The sequence below is a fragment of the Plectrocnemia conspersa genome, unplaced genomic scaffold (assembly GCF_051122295.1).
Source record: "Plectrocnemia conspersa isolate PC_06_02 unplaced genomic scaffold, ASM5112229v1 ptg000002l, whole genome shotgun sequence".
NCBI classification, from domain to species: domain Eukaryota; kingdom Metazoa; phylum Arthropoda; class Insecta; order Trichoptera; family Polycentropodidae; genus Plectrocnemia; species Plectrocnemia conspersa.
Window position 1 is genome coordinate 26052319 of NW_028277166.1, and position 21086 is coordinate 26073404.

Below are 21086 nucleotides of genomic sequence, written 5' to 3' on the forward strand. Positions count from 1 at the left end.
GTCGATAATTTTCTCAATATAACAACTATTTAAATCAATTTTTCATTAGTTTCGCGACACTTCATAGAAAAAAACTTATTTTTGATGTACATATCTGGAAGTGTACCAGGATGTACCAGAGAGTTAAACAATATTATAATTGGTCATAAATTAGCCTTCTCTCCCACTCGTCACAGCTAAATTGAAGGATCAGTATAAATGAATTGACACTTGGAAAATCGACTAACTCGATTTTTACAATTGAAAGATTATACGACTCTTCCTCATGACACCAACGCTCAATTTTATTATTTTATATCAAATATCGGCTTAACCTTATATTTTTACGATATACCGTTTAACTAACTTAATAAGACACGCCACTTGACCACTAATCTTGAAACTTTAATCAAATATAAAAATCAAGTATATTTTTTAAAAAATATCGACACAACATCTGCATGTAATTTAATTATCTTATCGTTGTGGCAAAATAGTGTAAAATCAGTTTAGATAAGAGGGATTTAATTAATTATTAGAATGAATTACTCAGCTCGTTGTTAAATATATACGTATTTGTTAACTTCTAATTTCAATAACAGCTAATGAAAGTATAAATCTGGGACGAGATCGCCTGTTAAAATAGCTAGATTGTCATTTAAAAATATTTAGAATATTTCAGCTTTGCCCCAAATCATTCAGGGAAAAATGGATCGTTGATCTCTTCCTCTTTCTCTGATCAAATATAAGCTAAAGCGCTCAAAGAAAATCACGTTCCACTGAAACTTCGCTTTTGACTTGGAATACACAATCCAATGGAGCTTACGTTCAATCGATACATTCAAAGTTTTCTTAGACATTAAAAATTTCTTCAGCCCTGCAATTGCTTCCACTTTTATTCTCAGATCTGCTACGCCAAGCATCTTGAATTGCCAATAATTTAATTCGTAACACCATAGCGCGAACGGTCGCATATCAACTTAAAATTATATGAGCCTTTATAATTTCAACTTAAAAATAAACTCGTATTATCAACATTGGTACCGCACGAAACCAAACTTAACTAAAATATTTATGTTTAGATGTTAAATTTGCAAACATGAACATTACAGTTATTAATGTAAATTTTTAACTCGATTGTTTTATTTGGTTCAATCCATAACTCTGAAAACAGCTGGTATTTTATAAAACCAACGATACACACGTATAAAGCCAGACATAGACGTATCATCAGATCGAAGATTTTGGCAAAAACCGATAAACCGTCTCGACGCTCGGGCAATAATGGGGTGCGTCACGTGTGCCCTTCAATTTCGACGGCAAGTCACGAACCTTTTCGTATCCAGGTTTATTAATTGTGCCCTTTCGGCTTGAGCCCTTCACGTACAACTTCCGAGCCATTTGTCAACGCTCGGAATAATTATCAACCGGTGGCGCCGTTTGCGGACCCGCAGACGGATTAAACTCTGAAAATCCACAGTGGATTGTAGTTTAATTAAAAAAGCATCGGGAAAGATTGAAAGAGGGTGTGAATATAAATAATGATAAAATGGAAAAAAATCTGGAAAAAAAAAACTCTCGTTAAAAGTTTGATGGAAAAAAGTTTCAGGAATGAATATAGATTTTTTTAATTTTAATATGATATAAAACGTCAAATACACAAATACCAAAGCTAATCCATTTGTTGACCTATAAAAGTTAGTCGAAAAGGGGTTGTAGTATACATTAGACTAAGTTTTTTTGCCTTTTTCAAATAAGCCATATTCCGATTAGGTTCGCAATATTCGAATATTCGAATTGCTTAATAAAATTTGAATTTTTTTAGAATGAAACAATTTGTATACTTGAGCAACACGGGTAGTCGTTTTTCTCTCCAAAATTCATGGTCCTTTGTGCGTCTTTATCTTGTTTCGAAATACGAGACAATTAAATACTTATTCTCAACAAAAAAAAATGTGAATACTATGACTGAAATTCAGAGAATTCGTTTGTTGACGGAAACAAGTTGTTGGAAAGGCGCATTTTTTTTGTGAAGTTCGTGTTACGTATTTATATTTGTTGTTTCAAGACGCAAAGATTTAATTTCAATCAGTTTAATAATTCGATTACGATTAATTTAATTTATATACAAATCCGCACAAAATAAACGCCGATACAGATCCGATCTTTATATATATACAACTCGTTCCAAACATTATTAGCTATTGGATATACAAAAGTTCGATAAAATTATGTATTCAAAATGTTCTATCAATTATGCTGAATAAATTCAATCGTAACTGATATTAATTCTAGTTACGTTTCTGATCAAAACATATGTAAAAAATGTTCTTTTTGACGCCTTCACTGATCAGTAATTCGCACAGCATTGTGTTATGCATATTTATAAAGCTCGAAAAGTAATTAATGATTAATTAAAATAGTTATTTTTTAATTAAATAATATTTTACAAGCAATTAATTATTTTTTGCACTAATTAGTAAAATAAATTAATATTGATAATTACCGAGAAAAACATTACGAATACTTTGTCCATTTTTTAATCAATATTTAAATAATTGAAAACTACGAATAATTGATTAATAATATTCTTTCAGTTATTTTCTTCAAACTACATTTTTATTCAAAGAACTTTGTTCTATATTTTTTAAGTACATTTTACTTTCAAACTTTATTTTAATTAATAAAACACGCAATTCGCGCCTTGAATTTTTACACTTAAGACAGTGAAGTCAATATAGATAAAAACTAAATTTTCGGATTTTAAAAAATATTGTGATCACCTATTTTACTATTTTTCCTGTGACGTATAACGTCAAAGGTTAATCTGTGATTATGAACATTAATAATATTATTTTAATTAATTGATCATAAAAAAAGACTGAATTAATAATGTCAGTTCATTCAAAGTCAAACTAACTGATTTATTGCTGTGTTAATGAAGTAATATATTATTAAATGTCGATACATGCGGAATATTTTTATTTATTTTTTGAGATATTGAATGAAAATTTAATAACCATTGTCGTTTTCATATATTTTTTTTAAATATAATGAACGAGCAGCTCAAATTTAGATTTCAGTTACTTATGACCAATTATCCATCTATAATAAGTAGCAATCTCTCTATATATTCGTTCATTATTACTTATGTACATTTTTATTTTTAGATGACCCAAATCTATTTGTAACGCGTGAAATAATAAATAGTTAGTTAATGATTTACCTATATATATATATATATATATATATATATATATATATATATATATATATATATATATATATATATATATATATACGCATTTTTTTTGTGAAGTTCGTGTTACGTATTTATATTTGTTGTTTCAAGACGCAAAGATTTAATTTCAATCAGTTTAATAATTCGATTACGATTAATTTAATTTATATACAAATCCGCACAAAATAAACGCCGATACAGATCCGATCTTTATATATATACAACTCGTTCCAAACATTATTAGCTATTGGATATACAAAAGTTCGATAAAATTATGTATTCAAAATGTTCTATCAATTATGCTGAATAAATTCAATCGTAACTGATATTAATTCTAGTTACGTTTCTGATCAAAACATATGTAAAAAATGTTCTTTTTGACGCCTTCACTGATCAGTAATTCGCACAGCATTGTGTTATGCATATTTATAAAGCTCGAAAAGTAATTAATGATTAATTAAAATAGTTATTTTTTAATTAAATAATATTTTACAAGCAATTAATTATTTTTTGCACTAATTAGTAAAATAAATTAATATTGATAATTACCGAGAAAAACATTACGAATACTTTGTCCATTTTTTAATCAATATTTAAATAATTGAAAACTACGAATAATTGATTAATAATATTCTTTCAGTTATTTTCTTCAAACTACATTTTTATTCAAAGAACTTTGTTCTATATTTTTTAAGTACATTTTACTTTCAAACTTTATTTTAATTAATAAAACACGCAATTCGCGCCTTGAATTTTTACACTTAAGACAGTGAAGTCAATATAGATAAAAACTAAATTTTCGGATTTTAAAAAATATTGTGATCACCTATTTTACTATTTTTCCTGTGACGTATAACGTCAAAGGTTAATCTGTGATTATGAACATTAATAATATTATTTTAATTAATTGATCATAAAAAAAGACTGAATTAATAATGTCAGTTCATTCAAAGTCAAACTAACTGATTTATTGCTGTGTTAATGAAGTAATATATTATTAAATGTCGATACATGCGGAATATTTTTATTTATTTTTTGAGATATTGAATGAAAATTTAATAACCATTGTCGTTTTCATATATTTTTTTTAAATATAATGAACGAGCAGCTCAAATTTAGATTTCAGTTACTTATGACCAATTATCCATCTATAATAAGTAGCAATCTCTCTATATATTCGTTCATTATTACTTATGTACATTTTTATTTTTAGATGACCCAAATCTATTTGTAACGCGTGAAATAATAAATAGTTAGTTAATGATTTACCTATATATATATATATATATATATATATATATATATATATATATATATATATATATATATATATATATATATATATATATATATATATATATATATATATATATATATATATATATATATATATATATATATATATATATATATATATATATATATATATATATATATATATATATATATATATATATATATATATATATATATATATATATATATATATATATATATATATATATATATATATATATATATATATATATATATATATATATATATATATATATATATATATATATATATTTTTTTTTAAATACAGCAATTTATGAAGCCCATACTGAAATATGCGTTAAAAGCGCAATAAACAAATGTATTCTTCACGGCTCGTCGACGAGTAAATTTGTTATGCTTACGGATGTCATGATCAGAAATTCCTAAGAATTGGTATCCTCAATTGTAACGGACGTTCGGTGCCTTTATACAAAATAAGGATAATACATTGACAAGTTTAAACAGTAGAATTGGCTTCATAACAGTGCTGCCAAATCTCCATCTGCTTTGCAGAAAAAAAAAAAAAATCTAAATCGTTACAACGAGAAGAGACAGAGCAAAAGAACATCCTTCGTCTTGATATAGCGCGCATCATTGATTTTCATTTGGAACACACTTCCGTCGGTAACTTTCATCAAGAACGTCACTAAATAGTCCTGATTTGAGACATACATGAGTTCATCTGAACCCAGATCAAGCGGAGCAATGCCGAAAATTGACCTTAGAAGACTGAGGGAGCAGCCGCTTCCCACTTTTGGTCAACCCTGGTCCAGCTGCAATCCGAAATTTTCAAAGAATATTGGATTTTATGAGCCCAAACAAAGTTTGTGATTATTTAAAAATATTTTTAATTGAATTAAGGTGAATTATTATCAACACATATACTTCTAAAACGTATACAGTAACCAAACAATTTTGGTACCAACTTGTAACAATGCTTTAAAATGAAAAATTTGGTTGTATAGACTCAAACTTATGCTTCCATTGTATTATTTAACAATTAATTGAAATACATTAAGTTGAGATATTATTTAGAACTTTTGATTCGATTGTGTTTATAGTGTGATTTGTATGTTTGAAACAATGTGAAACAATCAATCGATTATTCAGATTATGTTTCAAAAATATAAATTAGTTTCAATACACAAGACTTTTAACATTTCAAAGTTTAACCTCCGCATAAATCATTTCTCTAGGTTTATTTATGTCGATAGTTAAACCTGCAGTATATTTATCTCCGACAAAAACTTGGCTCCGGTTCATTTCCTCTGTGTTAACATTTTTCTTTGGGTCGCTTGTTAAGTGTAACAGTTTGCGCTTAAGTATCACATCTAATTTAAGAAAGCAAAATAATCTTTATACATCATTATGACTACATTACTTAAAATATACTTGTAATATTTATTGATCATTCTATTTATGATATTTCATTTTAATGTGTTATTAAAACAAAGGTAAGTTTTTATTTACGTTTAAAATATATTTATTTTAACTTTAAAGTTTTTTGTTTTGTGATTTATTCAATATTTTGCCTAAAAAATGAACAAAATATGAGATTGCACCGAAATTTTAAAAATTATTTTACTCATTTTATTTAAATTATTTCATTAGAATTTTACTAAAAAAATTACTTGATTTATATATAAACAGTATTATTTATATATAAACAGTATAGCGTCGGTTAAGTATTTATATGTTGGTTGGAAAAGGCTAGTGCCGTTTCTGCCCGCGCACTTGTTGAGCGTTAACCTTTTTTTATTGGCCTTAACAATCATACTAATCTTTTAATACTACATATTTAATTGTACATAACTTATAAACTAAAATATATATCAAACATTTTAAACTCATTTAAATATGAGTTATTGGTTCTACATTATATTTATGTATTTTTAAAGAATAAAATCGATTTTTTTCTTATTTGCTATAAAACAAACATTAATATTTTTATAATGTTTTACAAAAATATTATTGTATTGTAATATTCATCAATATTATTATATTTAGATGACAAATTAATATTCTTCTTGGGCTCTGTGTAGATTTTAGGTATTTTTTTATTTTAATCGTTACAAAAAATATCAGTACTTATCAGTCTCATAGATATTATTATATGGTTTAATATATGTATATATATATATATATATATATATATATATATATATATATATATATATATATATATATATATATATATATATATATATATATATATATATATATATATATATATATATATATATATATATATATATATATATATATATATATATATATATATATATATATATATATATATATATATATATATATATATATATATATATATATATATATATATATATATATATATATATATATATATATATATATATATATATATATATATATATATATATATATATATATATTCATACAATTTATTATTGTAGTTAGTTTTTATATAAATTACTCAATTCATAACATTTGAGTCAAAGTATAGAAATAAAAGACTTTGAACTACAAATTTTAATAAGCACGTACAATATTATATAAATCATGGTAAAAATATACAGTCCCTATGTTTTCTAGAACATATCCAAAAAACATAGATACTCAAATCTAATCAATATAATATTTTAGTAATATTGGATGTTTTTTTTATATTCCATTCAGACTTTTGGTACATCTTATGTATATGCACAGACGTAAAATGTCACCCTTTGAAGGAACACTACTTTAATTTTGCGTCGGAAAAGCACACCTGTAAAGCAACCCTCGTTTTTGTGACTCGTCAGTCACTTATGAAAAGCAGAAAAATTCTCTCCATATTGCGCATCTAGCTCTTTCTTTGCTGTGTATAAATGTACATATATGTTTACTTAAGCTAGCTAAAAATAGCTTATCAGAGTTGAGGTTAATTATATATTTTTATATAATGTGTTCTTAGTTAAATCATTCATTAGTATGCTTATTCAAGTAGTTAAATATAGAAATATATAAATAAATAATAAACCAGATCACTGTCAAATAATGAACCGAATTTCACGAATATTTTGGGCATTTTTGGCGTTGAATTGAATCGGTAGACTAGTGAGATTAGGGTTAAAACCCTCGCGGATTCTATTAAGTGTGGTTTCGTTCCAAAGGTCTGAGACCTTTGATACTTTAGGCGAGATAAACATCCACCACCTGATTAATTGCCTATTTTTATTTACTTTCAGCGCCTGAATATGAAAGGATCATATGTCCTTATGATGGAAATACATCATCAGAATCTATGCCTCTTGAAATTGTATATAAAGTGATTAATAAGAGTTATAATTGAGGTTTGCCAAAGGAGAAACCCAACGGACTTCTTAAACACACAACTCAAGGGAATTGATTGGTTTTAACTGAAAGCTGCTTAAAATAGTTTATATGCATCAGATGATCAGATGGCTTTTATGTTAAATACGTAATTATATATTTATTAAAAATATAATTTGCTAGAATTAACTTTGTTATAATATTTTCTTTAGCGTGTTTATAAACGATTATAAACATTGCAAAAAATACATACATAATGGTCCGACAAATCATAACAATAGACCTAAAGAGGCAGAGAATTTTATGTGGAGAGAAAAAGGAAATAAAAAAATCATACGCTCTGTTACTACTTATCGACGGTTTTATTTTGGTCACGAAAGGGTCAAAGAGGTTGTTGCTTATGTAAGGAAATATTTTCCGATTGTCGAAAAGCGATTTTTGGCTAGGAGAAAAAAAATCGCCTTTGGAGGGTAGTTACATGTGTTTCTTCTTAAGTGAGGTGTGTTATTGTACAGATTTGAAAGGATTCGGGAAAGAGAAAAAAACAGAGGTCAATGGTTGCTGTATTCAAAAATGAGATTTTTATTACTGTGCGAGATTAAAAGAGCAAGTAGATAATCGTGGGTCTTGTTTTGTCGAAATAGTATTTCGAGATGTAAAATGTTTAATGCAACCCTGGCAGCAGATGCTGTGGTAGTATATATATATGTTATCTTAATAATTTATCTACATGTAAAATAGAGAAAACCATTACTAATTCGGTTAATCCAAATCTATGAGACTATCAAGTAAAATTATGGTCGAAAGAAATGGTTATTTTATTGTACTCTCATTATCTGTAATGGTTAAAACTTAACATAAATTTATTTACTAAATGTTTTATATTTTTTTATTCTTAAATTGAGTCGTCCATTATACAATATGTAAGAAAAAATATGGTCTCTCGTTAAAAAACCTCAGTTATGAAAGTCTTATATATGATCCTTCAGCTTTCCAAATAAAAAAGTAGGACACACCCGAAATAAAAGTGTGCTTTTAAACGTGAAATGTTTCATACATTTCGTAAATATTCATATATCAAATAAGTTATAGAAACTTGATATAAATAAATACATTTGCAGAGCCTAATGCCTAAAACAATTCATTATAACTTCATATCCTTTACATATAAATATTCTTAGTATCAGTTCTAATTGTCAGGAATATTTCATGATAGAATTCGATATTACCTGTTAATATCATTTTATAAGGACCTATGCCAATCACAAACTCTGTTTGATGCCTTATTGGATATATAATATATTGTTTATGTAATAATCAAAATTTCAATTATCAATACATAAAATATCAATAATTTAGAGCAAAAAAATATCTGGTTTTCTAGATTATGTTTTTAGTGGTGTGATTCGCATCAAAACAATTCCATTAAGAGTGTCTGGCATTGAAATTATAGTTAAAAAAATAGAGCTTCCAAGTCTAAACACGGCATCAAAATCGCTCCGAAGCAACTCGTCTTAAAAAAAATTATTCTAATTTTTTTTTTATTTAAATTTCGTCGGAAAGCAAAAATTAAAATCGTTATGATTTTTTAAAAAGCCGCAGTAAGTTAAATCTTACGTTAGAGTTTCTAAAAATAATATTATGCTTCCGTTGTAATTTAAACGTTTTGAATACTAAAATGTATAATATGAAAACATGAATTTCGTTATGTAAGCGGTTAAAATGTGAAAAAGCTCGTATTTTAATATATCAAAGTACTACGCAGTGCCACATAAAAAACCACCTTCACAAAAAATAGCGCCTTTCAATCGAAACAGCACAGCTTTTCGTTAAACTTAAAATTATTTAAGTAAAGCAGCATAATGTCGATTTTATTCAATTTTTTATAATGACTTCGTGCTAAATTTTTTAGTGCGTTTAATATAAGCAATTATATAATATTAATATTTGTCTCTTTTTGCCTTTAGTGTAATGTCAAACAACTCCCTTCGGATCAGCGAAGAACTGCTGAACAAATCGACTGAATTGGTCTCTCTGTAAGTACAATTTTATTTTATATAAGCAATATATCGACTCGGTACCGAAAATATTTCACAATAGCATTTCTAAAATTCATAGAAAGCAATAAAAGAAATTCGTGTGCAATAAAAATTTACGGTTCATTTGAGCAACATACGAATACTCAATTTACAATATATGATAATTATAAATATATATACAACTTGTAATAAAATATATAGTGATATAAAGGAACAGTAATCTATTTAATGTTACCCAAATGAAATTTTAAATTTAATAATGTAAATCGAAACTGCTTCCGAATTTGGCAATTTATGGTAATGATAAAATCGCATTAAAATGTCCCAGATTCACGGGGTTGATATATGTATAGCATATATTTTCATGGTAAAACTTTATAAATTTTACCAACGATATGCGATTTGCTAGTTCGTTGGTTCCCTAACGACAATTTAATTATTATATCCGTACATTGAGGATATATTTCGCTATGGGTTCAGATTATCATGTTCTGAATAAATGAAATTATTTTAATAATTAATATATGAAGTGTAAAGTATTAATTAGAAATTGACTCACAAAAGTAATATATAAATATATAGTGTATGATGGCTATTAGGGCTAGGACGTCCGCACTTGCCGACTCACCTATAGCTGTGGCCATCCGGCTCCTTAATACGCTGGCATTACATATTGACCTGTTTAATGTTAGCTACGAGGAGCTGATCTAGCTTGTATCATTTAATTTTGATATTTTATAATTTTTTGTTATGTTTATTATTTTTAAGTATTGTTCTATTTATGTATATATACTTTTTTTTAATTTGTTTTCGACCATCGTGGCGCATTGGGGTAACCTGTTAGGCCACGATGGTTTTTATTTAATCTAAAATATAAAATATAGCGAACATTCTCCATTGATGTTTATAATAATTGTTACGTGCGAGCAATTTTTATGCCAAAAATATTAGTGAAGAGTTTTTATAAATTAAATATATTAAAAATTAAATAAATATATTAAATCATAAAGCAAGAAATAACACCATTTTTTTAATAATTATAGTTAAAACCAACAAAAAATTATGTCATTCTATACTTTTTAAAATTGCATATTTTTAACTAAAAAGTCCGTCAATAAAATACAATTTAAATTGCTTTTTTATTTATATTTATTATTTTTTAAATTTGTTTGAAGAAATTTGAAATATTTCTTAAATTAATAAATATAATAAATATTTAAAAAATAATCATTTATTCAACTATAAATTTTCCTATTTTTAATTGCATATTTTTCATTTGGACATTTTAATTTGACAGAAAATTTTACAATACTAACAATAATTTTACTTTAAAAGCATTTTTTTCTCTTTTTTGATATTTAAAAAATTAGTACAGTAGCAGTTATGTTTTTAGTCAAATAAAAAATTGCAACAAATAAACCAAATATCTTCGTATCATATTTAATTTAAAGTTTTTTAATGTTTAATAACCCTACTTCGTAGACAGTAAGACGCAAGGAGAAACTAGTGATAATTTTATGGGATTATATTACATATTGTGACAGACGATAAATGGCGAGATATTTTGTCCGAGCGGTGGTGGAGAAGCTGGCGCATGGATGATGTCTGTGGGAGGTCCTCAGAGGTCTTGTAAGTGGCAGCGTAAGTTGATTCCTCTCTGCTACGGTGCTTGTAAGGTGAAGTCCCTCTCAGATGGGCGTCTGTTGGTCTCTGTGAGTGACTGCTTGTGACTGCCTTCTCTTCATCGGAGTCCAGGCTTAAGTATCCAGGGCTGCAAAGCTTGCTGACCAATCACAATCATGAAATAAGTACACGCCTGTATAAAAATACATTTGCTCATGGATATCTCCGAGGTGAATTGCATATGTGTAACGGGATTTTTGTGGCCAATATTCTATCAATGCACCGGAGAATCCTTGCGTGTTATTTACGAAGAAACCTTTTAGTTCAGATCTTAACGAGAGCCATTGTGTAATCGCACTATTGTTGAATAATCACTTTTGGTCACAGTAATTAGGCGAGTTTCAAGAAAGATCCTTTACAAACGTGGCTCATGTGTGGTTCGCCACAGTTTTTTATATTTCGATAATTATTGTAGTGAACCGAGCAGTGAGACATTTTGCATTTTTTGTTTCTTATAAATTTGATTTTTCATTGATATGTTTTTTGTTTAATTTTTAATAATCTTTATATGGTACATAAAAATTGTTAGATGAATAATTTTATTGGATGCTAAAGTATCTTATATAAAATATAACGTTATTATGTGAATTAATTCATTATCTACAAATATGTGTATATGTACTTTTATTAAATCCTTCACAAAATTGTTATGCTCTTGATTGATGTATTTATGATTATATTAAAAATATATTTTTTTTCGTGGCAAAGAATTATAAAATTAAAATTGTTGTCAAAGAATGTCACTAAACCCGAAATCAACAGAGGATAAGAGACTGTGTTTATATTGGGTCTAGCAACTTTAGCCAAACTTTAACCATTATTTTTTTGCAATTTAGTGGTGCTGAAGGAATAGACATGTCTAACATCAACTTCAATGCTCTCCGCAATTTGACCAAACTACGACACGTTCAATTTCAAAGTTTTCGCTACTGTTCCTTGATACCATCAGTGCTCCATTGCAGACCAAATTCAGACGGTAAGTAAAATATTTTGTAATATATTTATATTTAGTCTGAGAAACTTGAACCTTAATTTATTAAAAAAAATAGTTATTATCGAAGTTTTACAATTAAAAATTACGTATACTCCAGACTTTCGCAACTTTCAAGATTTTTTAATTAAATAATCCTTTGAAGTATTTAACGACCGGTCAAAGAATTCCTCTATCTATACATTAAACGCACCTGGAATCTCCCGTTTATGGTAAAGTTTAAGGTTTACAACTTAATGTGTAATGTTATTTCAGCACATCGGCGAGCCTCTTAGTCATTAATGTTATATTATGAGGGCAGTTAAGAGACCAAATTGTAGATATTACGTAAAAGCGACGACATAATTAAGCTAGGCATAAATTAACGACACTAAAGCCTGAAATGCTTTTAGAGATTCGAGTTCCAATCAGGAAATTCTCCTGAAATGAGATAGGAGAAACCACGCAGATTGAGATCAAGGCCTATTAACACAATTATAAACATAGTTATGCGTAACGTTAGAATTGCTGGAAAATATTTTTCGATATTTTATTGACTTAGTTTGAGTTTGCCTCTCAGATTAAGCATTAAAAATGCAAAAAATATTTACCTTATTTGAATTTTCTCTTTGATGCGGAATTGAAAATAGGTAGAGGAAAAGTTTCCAAGTCCTTTTAGTTACTATGTGTAGTATATATATAACAAATATGAATTGCGACTGAATCTGTGACATGTCATCTGGCAATGCAAACATAACTGAGCTGTACCGTAATGTGATATTTGATTCAAAGTGCAGTTTGCACGACGACTAGATGTCGGTGAGTTATGAGAGATTATGTTTCGTGCTTTATTTTTATTTGGATTTGTTTGATTTGTGGTGAATTTCCGTTGAATTAGCGCATATTGTTTGAGATGCAACTCGATCGCAATTCGTAAAAGCCAAAGGAAAAATCAATATTTAAATACACTGATACCAATTAAGAGCTATTCTAATTATTTTAATTGCAAATAATATAAATTTTATTTCTAGAGTATCTGGGAGATCGGATTAAATGAATTTTATATAAGTATTTTATGAATGATTAAAATAAAATCGAGCTGGTTCATGCACAGTGACAGCTATTAACTATAAACTGCAATAATTAATAAAATAAATGTCACTGATTTACAAACTGATTTCAGTCTGGTGCCTCACTAGCTACTTAGTAGTAGTTGATTGTGTTTCATGCTGCAACATAAAATTTACAATAAATTAATTAATAAATTTGAACAATATATAGCTCTAATGTAAGGAACTGTTTCACTTTCATTCGTGCAATTCAGTAAGCCAGTGACCTTACTCCAGCGGTCGGGAGCAGGACTTTTATAAACGCAAATATTAGTTAAATATATATATTGCCTATATGTATAATTTGCTACGTTCTGCCGTAAACAATATTGTAAAAATAATTTAGCTGTTAATATAAACATTGAATTTTCCATATAATTAACATTTTTATGTGAAATATAATAATTATAATAAAAGCAAAATGCCAAAGTACAAATAATATAATTAATTAATTTACGTAACTAAAAATCTCACTTTTTTCATAAAATTTAATTAATAATATACATATGTATATGTGCGTTAATTATTAGTAAATTGACATAAACAGTGACTAAGCAATATATATTTAAATACAAACATGTTAATATACATTATATATACAATCGCTCGTACCATATCTTTGCCAGAGTGCGCATATAATATCGCGTTTTACGCTCATATTCTCGAGCTTTGCATAAATTTTAACTACATTTCAGAATACTTAGTGTAATAAAATGTGAAATAAGCAACAACATTGTTTATATCGTATAATAAATTATCATTATTTCTCTTTCAGTACACTATCAAAATGTGAAAAGGATATATTAGCGATAAATATCATTTACCGAGATTTCAAAATGATTTAAAATTATGCTTTTATGTAGTATTAGGATGACAATTTTAATTCTTGTAAAATTCAGGTGCGTTTCAAGATAAATAACTTATTGGCATACTATTATTTTTTAAGCAACGTTAAAATTATGTATAATAATTAATTGATTTTAAAATTTCATAAGTCTAGAATTGATTATCTAGTCTTTCACCAAAAACTTCTCTGAGGTTTTTAAGTTTAAATATTAATATACATACATACTACTAAGGTGACCAGATTTTGAAAATATCAAAGGATGATATTTCAGAAGTTTTTATTTATTTAGAGATGCTGTAAGAGCCAAAAATGTCACCTCTGACATTTTTGTTCGAGGAAGACAAAGAAGGACAAATGAGAACATCTGATCACCTTAATATGTACATATGTATGTACTAAAATAAATATAATTAAAACTTACTGCATTCTGTGGTATTGTATGTTATACGTATACATTCAAACAAAATGAAAGGCTGGAAAAATGATCCAATATCACTATATACATTTATGCTAAACGACGATAGAACCAAAGTTGTGAGAAATACTAATTCTCTGGATAAAACTCAAAATTGCTAGCAAATTACTATTGTCATCTGTTGATCAATATTAAAACTAATATTAATTTTACCATTTTCTGCTAAATTAACAAAAAATATTATTTATTTTTCTTAAATTATATCTTTGATTGTCTAGTAATATTATTTTTAATTTAAAAATATATATTTTATTGTGGAAATAAAAGAAAATTATATTTTCAAATATAATATAGTAACTCATATAATTGCTACTGTGTGGCGCTAGTAGTCTTGGTTACTCGCAAGCGTTTTACACTACTGTTGCTTTATAATCCAGAGTAAGACCCCTACAAAGCATACTTACCTGGCGTAGGGGATACCGTGATCATGAAGGCGGTTCCCCCAGGGCGAGGCTCTTCCATTGCACTACGGTTGGGCTGACCTCTGCGATTATCCCTAATGCGGATAACTCGGGCGCGTAATTTTTGGTAGCCGGGACTGCGTACGCGCTGTCCCGACATTAATCGAACACAATATCTACGTGCAAGGTATCATCGAACATGTGACACTCGCAAGCGTTCTATTAGCTTTCCTTCGATTGCTCGCGAGCGATCGAAGGGAAGTTAATAGATAATCTACCCCTAATACTCGTGTGTGTGTGTGTGTGTGTATCAATCAAATATGCATATACCAGTGATTGCTAAGCTGTTACCGCACGGTACAAATAATGTCCGTATCATAAATATTATTATTTAAAAAAAAAACAAATTATAAACGAACGTGTATACATATCAGTATCTACCAAGCTGTGCGCCGCGAGAAATTCGAAGTATTATACAATACATACTTAGGAAAATGAGAAGGACGGTCATAGCAAACAGGATGAACTCCTGAGTAAAAAGTTGACCTTATCAAAGCAAAAATATAATGAAAAAAATGGGTTATTTAAAAAAGACATTATTTTTAAACCAAATTTAATTTAGAAACAAATATTTTATTTTACAAAATAATGACACCCCTAATTCCATATTATTAATAATATGGAATTAGGAGTGTCATTATTTGGTAAAATAAAATAATGTTTTCTAAATTAAATTTGGTGTAGGTATTTCCATGTCAAAAAAATCTTTGTGTTTTATCTTTACTTTATACCAAATTGATTTTGATTATATAATGTAACAAAATAATACAATTATTAATAAATTATATATAAAATGTTGCGTAAATGTATATAAGCTTTGCTGGATAAAATAAAAAATATAACAGTAATTAAACTTTCACAATTTAAAAACAAAATTGTATCATCAAGTTTTAATCGCAAATCTAAAATTTTCTCTCACACCGCCAGAACAATATAATTTTTATACACAATTTATTAATAAAATGTTATGTTACTGTGATTTGCAAGCAGCCTGTTAACATTAAAATAATATTTATCAAATAGATAATGTATTTTCAAATAGGATTTAAAAGCATCCGCAAGTTGGGACTTTTCAAATATTTTATTTTTTCAGGTGTGTCGGACTTGAAAGACCTACTTAGCAGACCAGCATTGAGATTTTCGGCTTGGGTCGTTGCTTTTGTGACTTTGCTAGGAAATGCGATGGTACTATGGGGAAGATTCAGATCTAGGGATGAAAATCGAGCTCTTTCGTTGTTGATAAGGAATTTGGCTGGTTAGTATGAAACTTTTGCGTATTAACCCTTCCGTGCCTGTGGGGTCTACTACTTACTACCTACCTACTTACTACTTACTACTTACTACCACTATGCCTAATCATAATGGAAAAAAGCTAAATCAATCTGCAAACTTTTGATATAGAAGAGATAAATAAAACGATTAAGAATAATTTTGAGATCCATAAAAATGTTCACAAATTTATATTTTATTTAAATAACGCAATGCCGGGCAGCGCAGCGCAAAATTTTTGTGTATTTTCCTTTGAAACTGCTCTTTTATTTAAAATACGTTTGGCCGTCAAACATGCGTATTTTTGCCGTTAAAGCTATTTCATTATTATTTTTAAAATTAATAATATTGTATGATGCAATATCCGGTTATCTAAAAGTAACATATGAACAAAATTATATCATTATAAAAAAATGATGTACTACAGGAAGAATTTTGTGTTAACCCTTTAAACGCCAACGACTAATTAATGAGTCATGTGTTATTTCCCTTCACGCGCTTTCGCTTTCTGAAAATAAATATTAAATACTTAGTGATATGTGAATTTTTAATTAATTTGTGCATCATTTAATTTAAAATTCACAATAAATGATGCTAAAACAATAGTTTTTACGAATCAAAACAATTGTTAATAATTAACTAATTTGTTTTAAAAGTTAATGAAGTGATCACTGAAAATAAAATGAAAAAATAACAAAAAGTTATCTAGCAGAACGTGGTTTCGATCCACGGACCTCTGGGTTATGGGCCCAGCACGCTTCCGCTGCGCCACTCTGCTAACTGTCATGCTTTCCAAAATGCTTGTATAGGAACTTACAGTATAATATAAGTAACATAATAATATGTATTTTTATTTATAACCTTAACAAGTAATATAAGAAATTTTAAAAGTATTTTTACTCTATTTTTATAAAAATAATATATATATTAATTTTTTTTTTATTATTATAAAATAAAAATCTATATTTATAATAAAGTAAACTGTTCAAATTTTATTTATAATAACTAATAATGTATCGGCAAACTTACACATGAATATAAATTTAATTTATTTTTTAATATTTTAGTGACATCTGTTGAATAAAATTAAAATTTATTTAACCATCATTACTTTAACATATTTCATATACTGAATTATTTATATTATTGTGTGTTATATCATATTTTAATATAACTCACCTTTTTATGCTATTATAGATAAATATAATAATATGTTATTATTATGACATATATTCTGAAATAATATTTTTTGCAAAATTAAGCAGTAATAATAAATTTAGATTTTATTATTATCAAATCTTCTATATGTATCAACTAATATGTTATTTTTTAATAAATAATATAAAATTAAATGTACTGTATAAAGTTATAAAAAATATTTATTATTATACATACTAAACAATATGTAAAACCATTTTATGATATGCATTATAATTATTTAAAATTTTGTCAATAGATGTCGTTAATTATTTTTAGATTTTTTTTTAAAGCAATAATTAATAAAATCAATCATCACAACTATAATTGTTTTATCTAAACATAATTTCAGTCGCCGATATGCTGATGGGTGTTTACTTGCTGGTAATATCGATTCAAGATGCTCGTTTTAGAGGAGTTTACAATCACTATTCAAGAGTCTGGACCAATTCTTGGTCTTGTATTATAATCGGATCAATGGCTATGGTCTCAATTGAGGTAAGAACAAAAAACAACATATCTTTACAATGTGGAATCTATAAGTTTGGCAAACATTTCAGAGTTCAATGTTGATCTTAGTCTTCATGTCAGTTGAGAGATTCTTATTGATTGTGAATCCTTTGGGAGGATACAACCGATTAAGTCCGAGAGCTGCTAGAAGGATACTGTGCAACGTTTGGATCGCCGGGATTACTTTTGCTATATTACCAAGTACTTTAATCAATGTTATAAATAGTTTAGATTGGAGTAATTTATTATATATTATTTATGATTTCAGTTTGGAATTGGAGGAATAGTACAAAGTTTTATGGCATGTCGAGCGGTATGTGCTTTCCTTTGCATGTTTTAGAGAAATATTCAATCGGATGGGAGTATTCGGCGTTCATATTCATTGGAGTCAACTTTCTTGGGTAATATTCAATCATTTTATACATAAGTTTTATATATTTCAAAGGATATATACATATACATAGTGAGGTATGTAATAAACAGACAAAATGTATCGTCAAATCATATTATTCATTTATAAATAGAATTATCTTAAAGACAAAGATTATGTAGTGGCATAGCTCAGGAATTTCATGGTCTTTATTTTCAATACAGAGTACTTTAGCTTTTCACTTTAAAATTTGATATAAAGATATGTATATAATATTTAATTTTTCAGATTGTTGATAATAGCAGCAGTTTATTGTGTGATGTTCATATCGGTCTGGAACACTCAACGAGCAGCTCCTCCGTCCACGACCGACTGTGAATTCGCAATCAGGTTCTTCTTTATAGTACTAACCGATGCTTGTTGCTGGGCGCCGATCATATTCATAAAAATATTGAGATTCTTCGACGTTGATATAACAAGTATGTTATAACCTATATAAAGTAATTGACGAGAAAGAAAACAGCGTCTGAATACATAAAATGCACTCGCCTGCGGGCTGAAACGGAGTGATACCAATATGCAACGCTGTTTTCATTCTTCTTTAATATGAAATTATATGTTTTTGTGGAATTCTTTCAGGTGAAGTTTGTGCATGGCTCGTGGTCTTTATTCTACCGTTAAATTCAGCCGTAAATCCAATATTGTATACGTTCACAACGCCTAAATATAGGAGTCAGTTGACGTCGTTTAGTTGGAGGTACTCGACAAATCGGTCGTCTAACGCAGGTGAATCATTGAATCTGAGTCTGAGCCATCTTTGAGTCATTATTAAGGTCATTCTAATTTATAAAACATTAACTAACTGACTAAACCTTAAATTATAATATAGTTTATAGTTGAATTGCATAGTTAAAATATTACTTTAATGTAACAAATGTATGCTTCTAACATGAACATTCTAAAATTCTCAATTAATCTTTATAAATTAAAAATATTATGATATAAACAGTACAAATGAACTGCGAGCAATTATTTAAACTACGAATAAGATTATACATTTATTATTATAATTTTTATATAATTAATACCTCAAAGATTATTTCTAACTAACACCTGTATTGTTTTAAAATGCTGTTAATTACAATCTTTTTCATTTCTATAGATACAGAGAGTTCAAGGACTTCTTCTAACAAGAATATGACCTGCACGATAATGAAACACTCTTTGACTGATTCGCAAAGAATGAAATCTACTTCGGAGCCCATATCGTTCATCAACAGTTCTTATTCATTGAATAATTGCAAACTGTAAATAAATTTGATAAAAATTTACAAAGGTTAATTAATGACAATAGTTTTTATATCTAACAAAAAAATCAACGTTTTATATAAATATTTCATTCAAACCAATAACTTTTATTAAAAACATTTGCCAAATGATAATATTTTTAAGGATAATTTTATATTAATATTTTTTATGTACTTTTTACTGTATAGTAAAAGTTATAAAATATATATATGTAAAGTTAAATATAGTTTAAATACGTTCAACAATTATTGTAGTTCATAATAACATATCCTATGTTTATATATTTATATTGTAAAGAATTAAGAGTTGTAAGAATTTTATACTATTTTATAAGACGATATTATAAAAGATAAAATGCTATCCATGACATTTACCAACAAATTTTATACCAAAGAATAATTTTATTTATTTGATAATAATTTTAAAGTGATTACAATATTATTAAATATAGTAAATAAATTTATTTGGAACTCAAATAAACTTTCAAGCTAGTCTTAAACGTGCCAATTTTAATACAAACATATGTATATACAATAAATAGAACGTATGTCATTGATTATATCTTTTTATACAAAATTAACATTTTTATGGTATTTTAATATAATAAATATTCTAATACATAAGTATCAATTAAACGGTGAATTAAATTATTAGGCAAAATATTGATACACAATATTTAGAAACTACTGTATTCTATTTATACATAAAAATAAATTATTATGCTTTTATGTAAAATAAACGTTTTAATACTTATGTGATTTTGAAGTTACTATATTTATTATAATAATAAACTAAGGTTATACCATTCCAAAATTTTAATATAATTAATGTTATCGCTATATAAAATATTTGTGTATTTATTTTATTTTATTAAATCAATTTTCTGTGATACATCGATTAAATAAATATAATATATTAACTAAGAATTGATTTTTATTTTTTTTCTTAATTAAAAAAATATTTTTATGATAATTATTTATGAACCACTCGAAAATATTGTTGTATATTATAACATACATACAT

At 26.9% G+C, this 21086-nt stretch overlaps 1 protein-coding gene and 2 non-coding genes across 4 annotated transcripts in view; 2 read left to right on the top strand and 1 right to left on the bottom strand.

Moving 5' to 3' along the window:
• Positions 1–20765, top strand: part of Lgr3 (Leucine-rich repeat-containing G protein-coupled receptor 3) — a 61224-nt gene extending 40459 nt beyond the window's left edge. Inside the window, exons 10-18 of one of the 2 annotated variants that reach the window (XM_088205501.1) lie at positions 9793–9861; positions 12384–12523; positions 16503–16664; positions 18228–18373; positions 18436–18586; positions 18654–18786; positions 19044–19234; positions 19395–19541; positions 19918–20765. In XM_088205501.1, the coding sequence (XP_088061627.1) occupies positions 9793–9861; positions 12384–12523; positions 16503–16664; positions 18228–18373; positions 18436–18586; positions 18654–18786; positions 19044–19234; positions 19395–19541; positions 19918–20066 (1288 nt within the window). In that variant the 3' untranslated portion in view covers positions 20067–20765. Of the gene's footprint in view, positions 1–9792; positions 9862–12383; positions 12524–16502; positions 16665–18227; positions 18374–18435; positions 18587–18653; positions 18787–19043; positions 19235–19394; positions 19589–19917 lie in introns of both variants that reach the window. The other variant, XM_088205503.1, reaches the window with a different exon arrangement.
• Positions 15345–15506, top strand: LOC148238208 (U1 spliceosomal RNA). Its single transcript, XR_015808945.1, has one exon. It is a non-coding gene; the product is annotated as a U1 spliceosomal RNA (small nuclear RNA).
• TRNAM-CAU (transfer RNA methionine (anticodon CAU)) lies at positions 17385–17456 on the bottom strand. The gene has a single exon. It is a non-coding gene; the product is annotated as a tRNA-Met (tRNA).
• Positions 20766–21086: the final 321 nt, after the last annotated feature.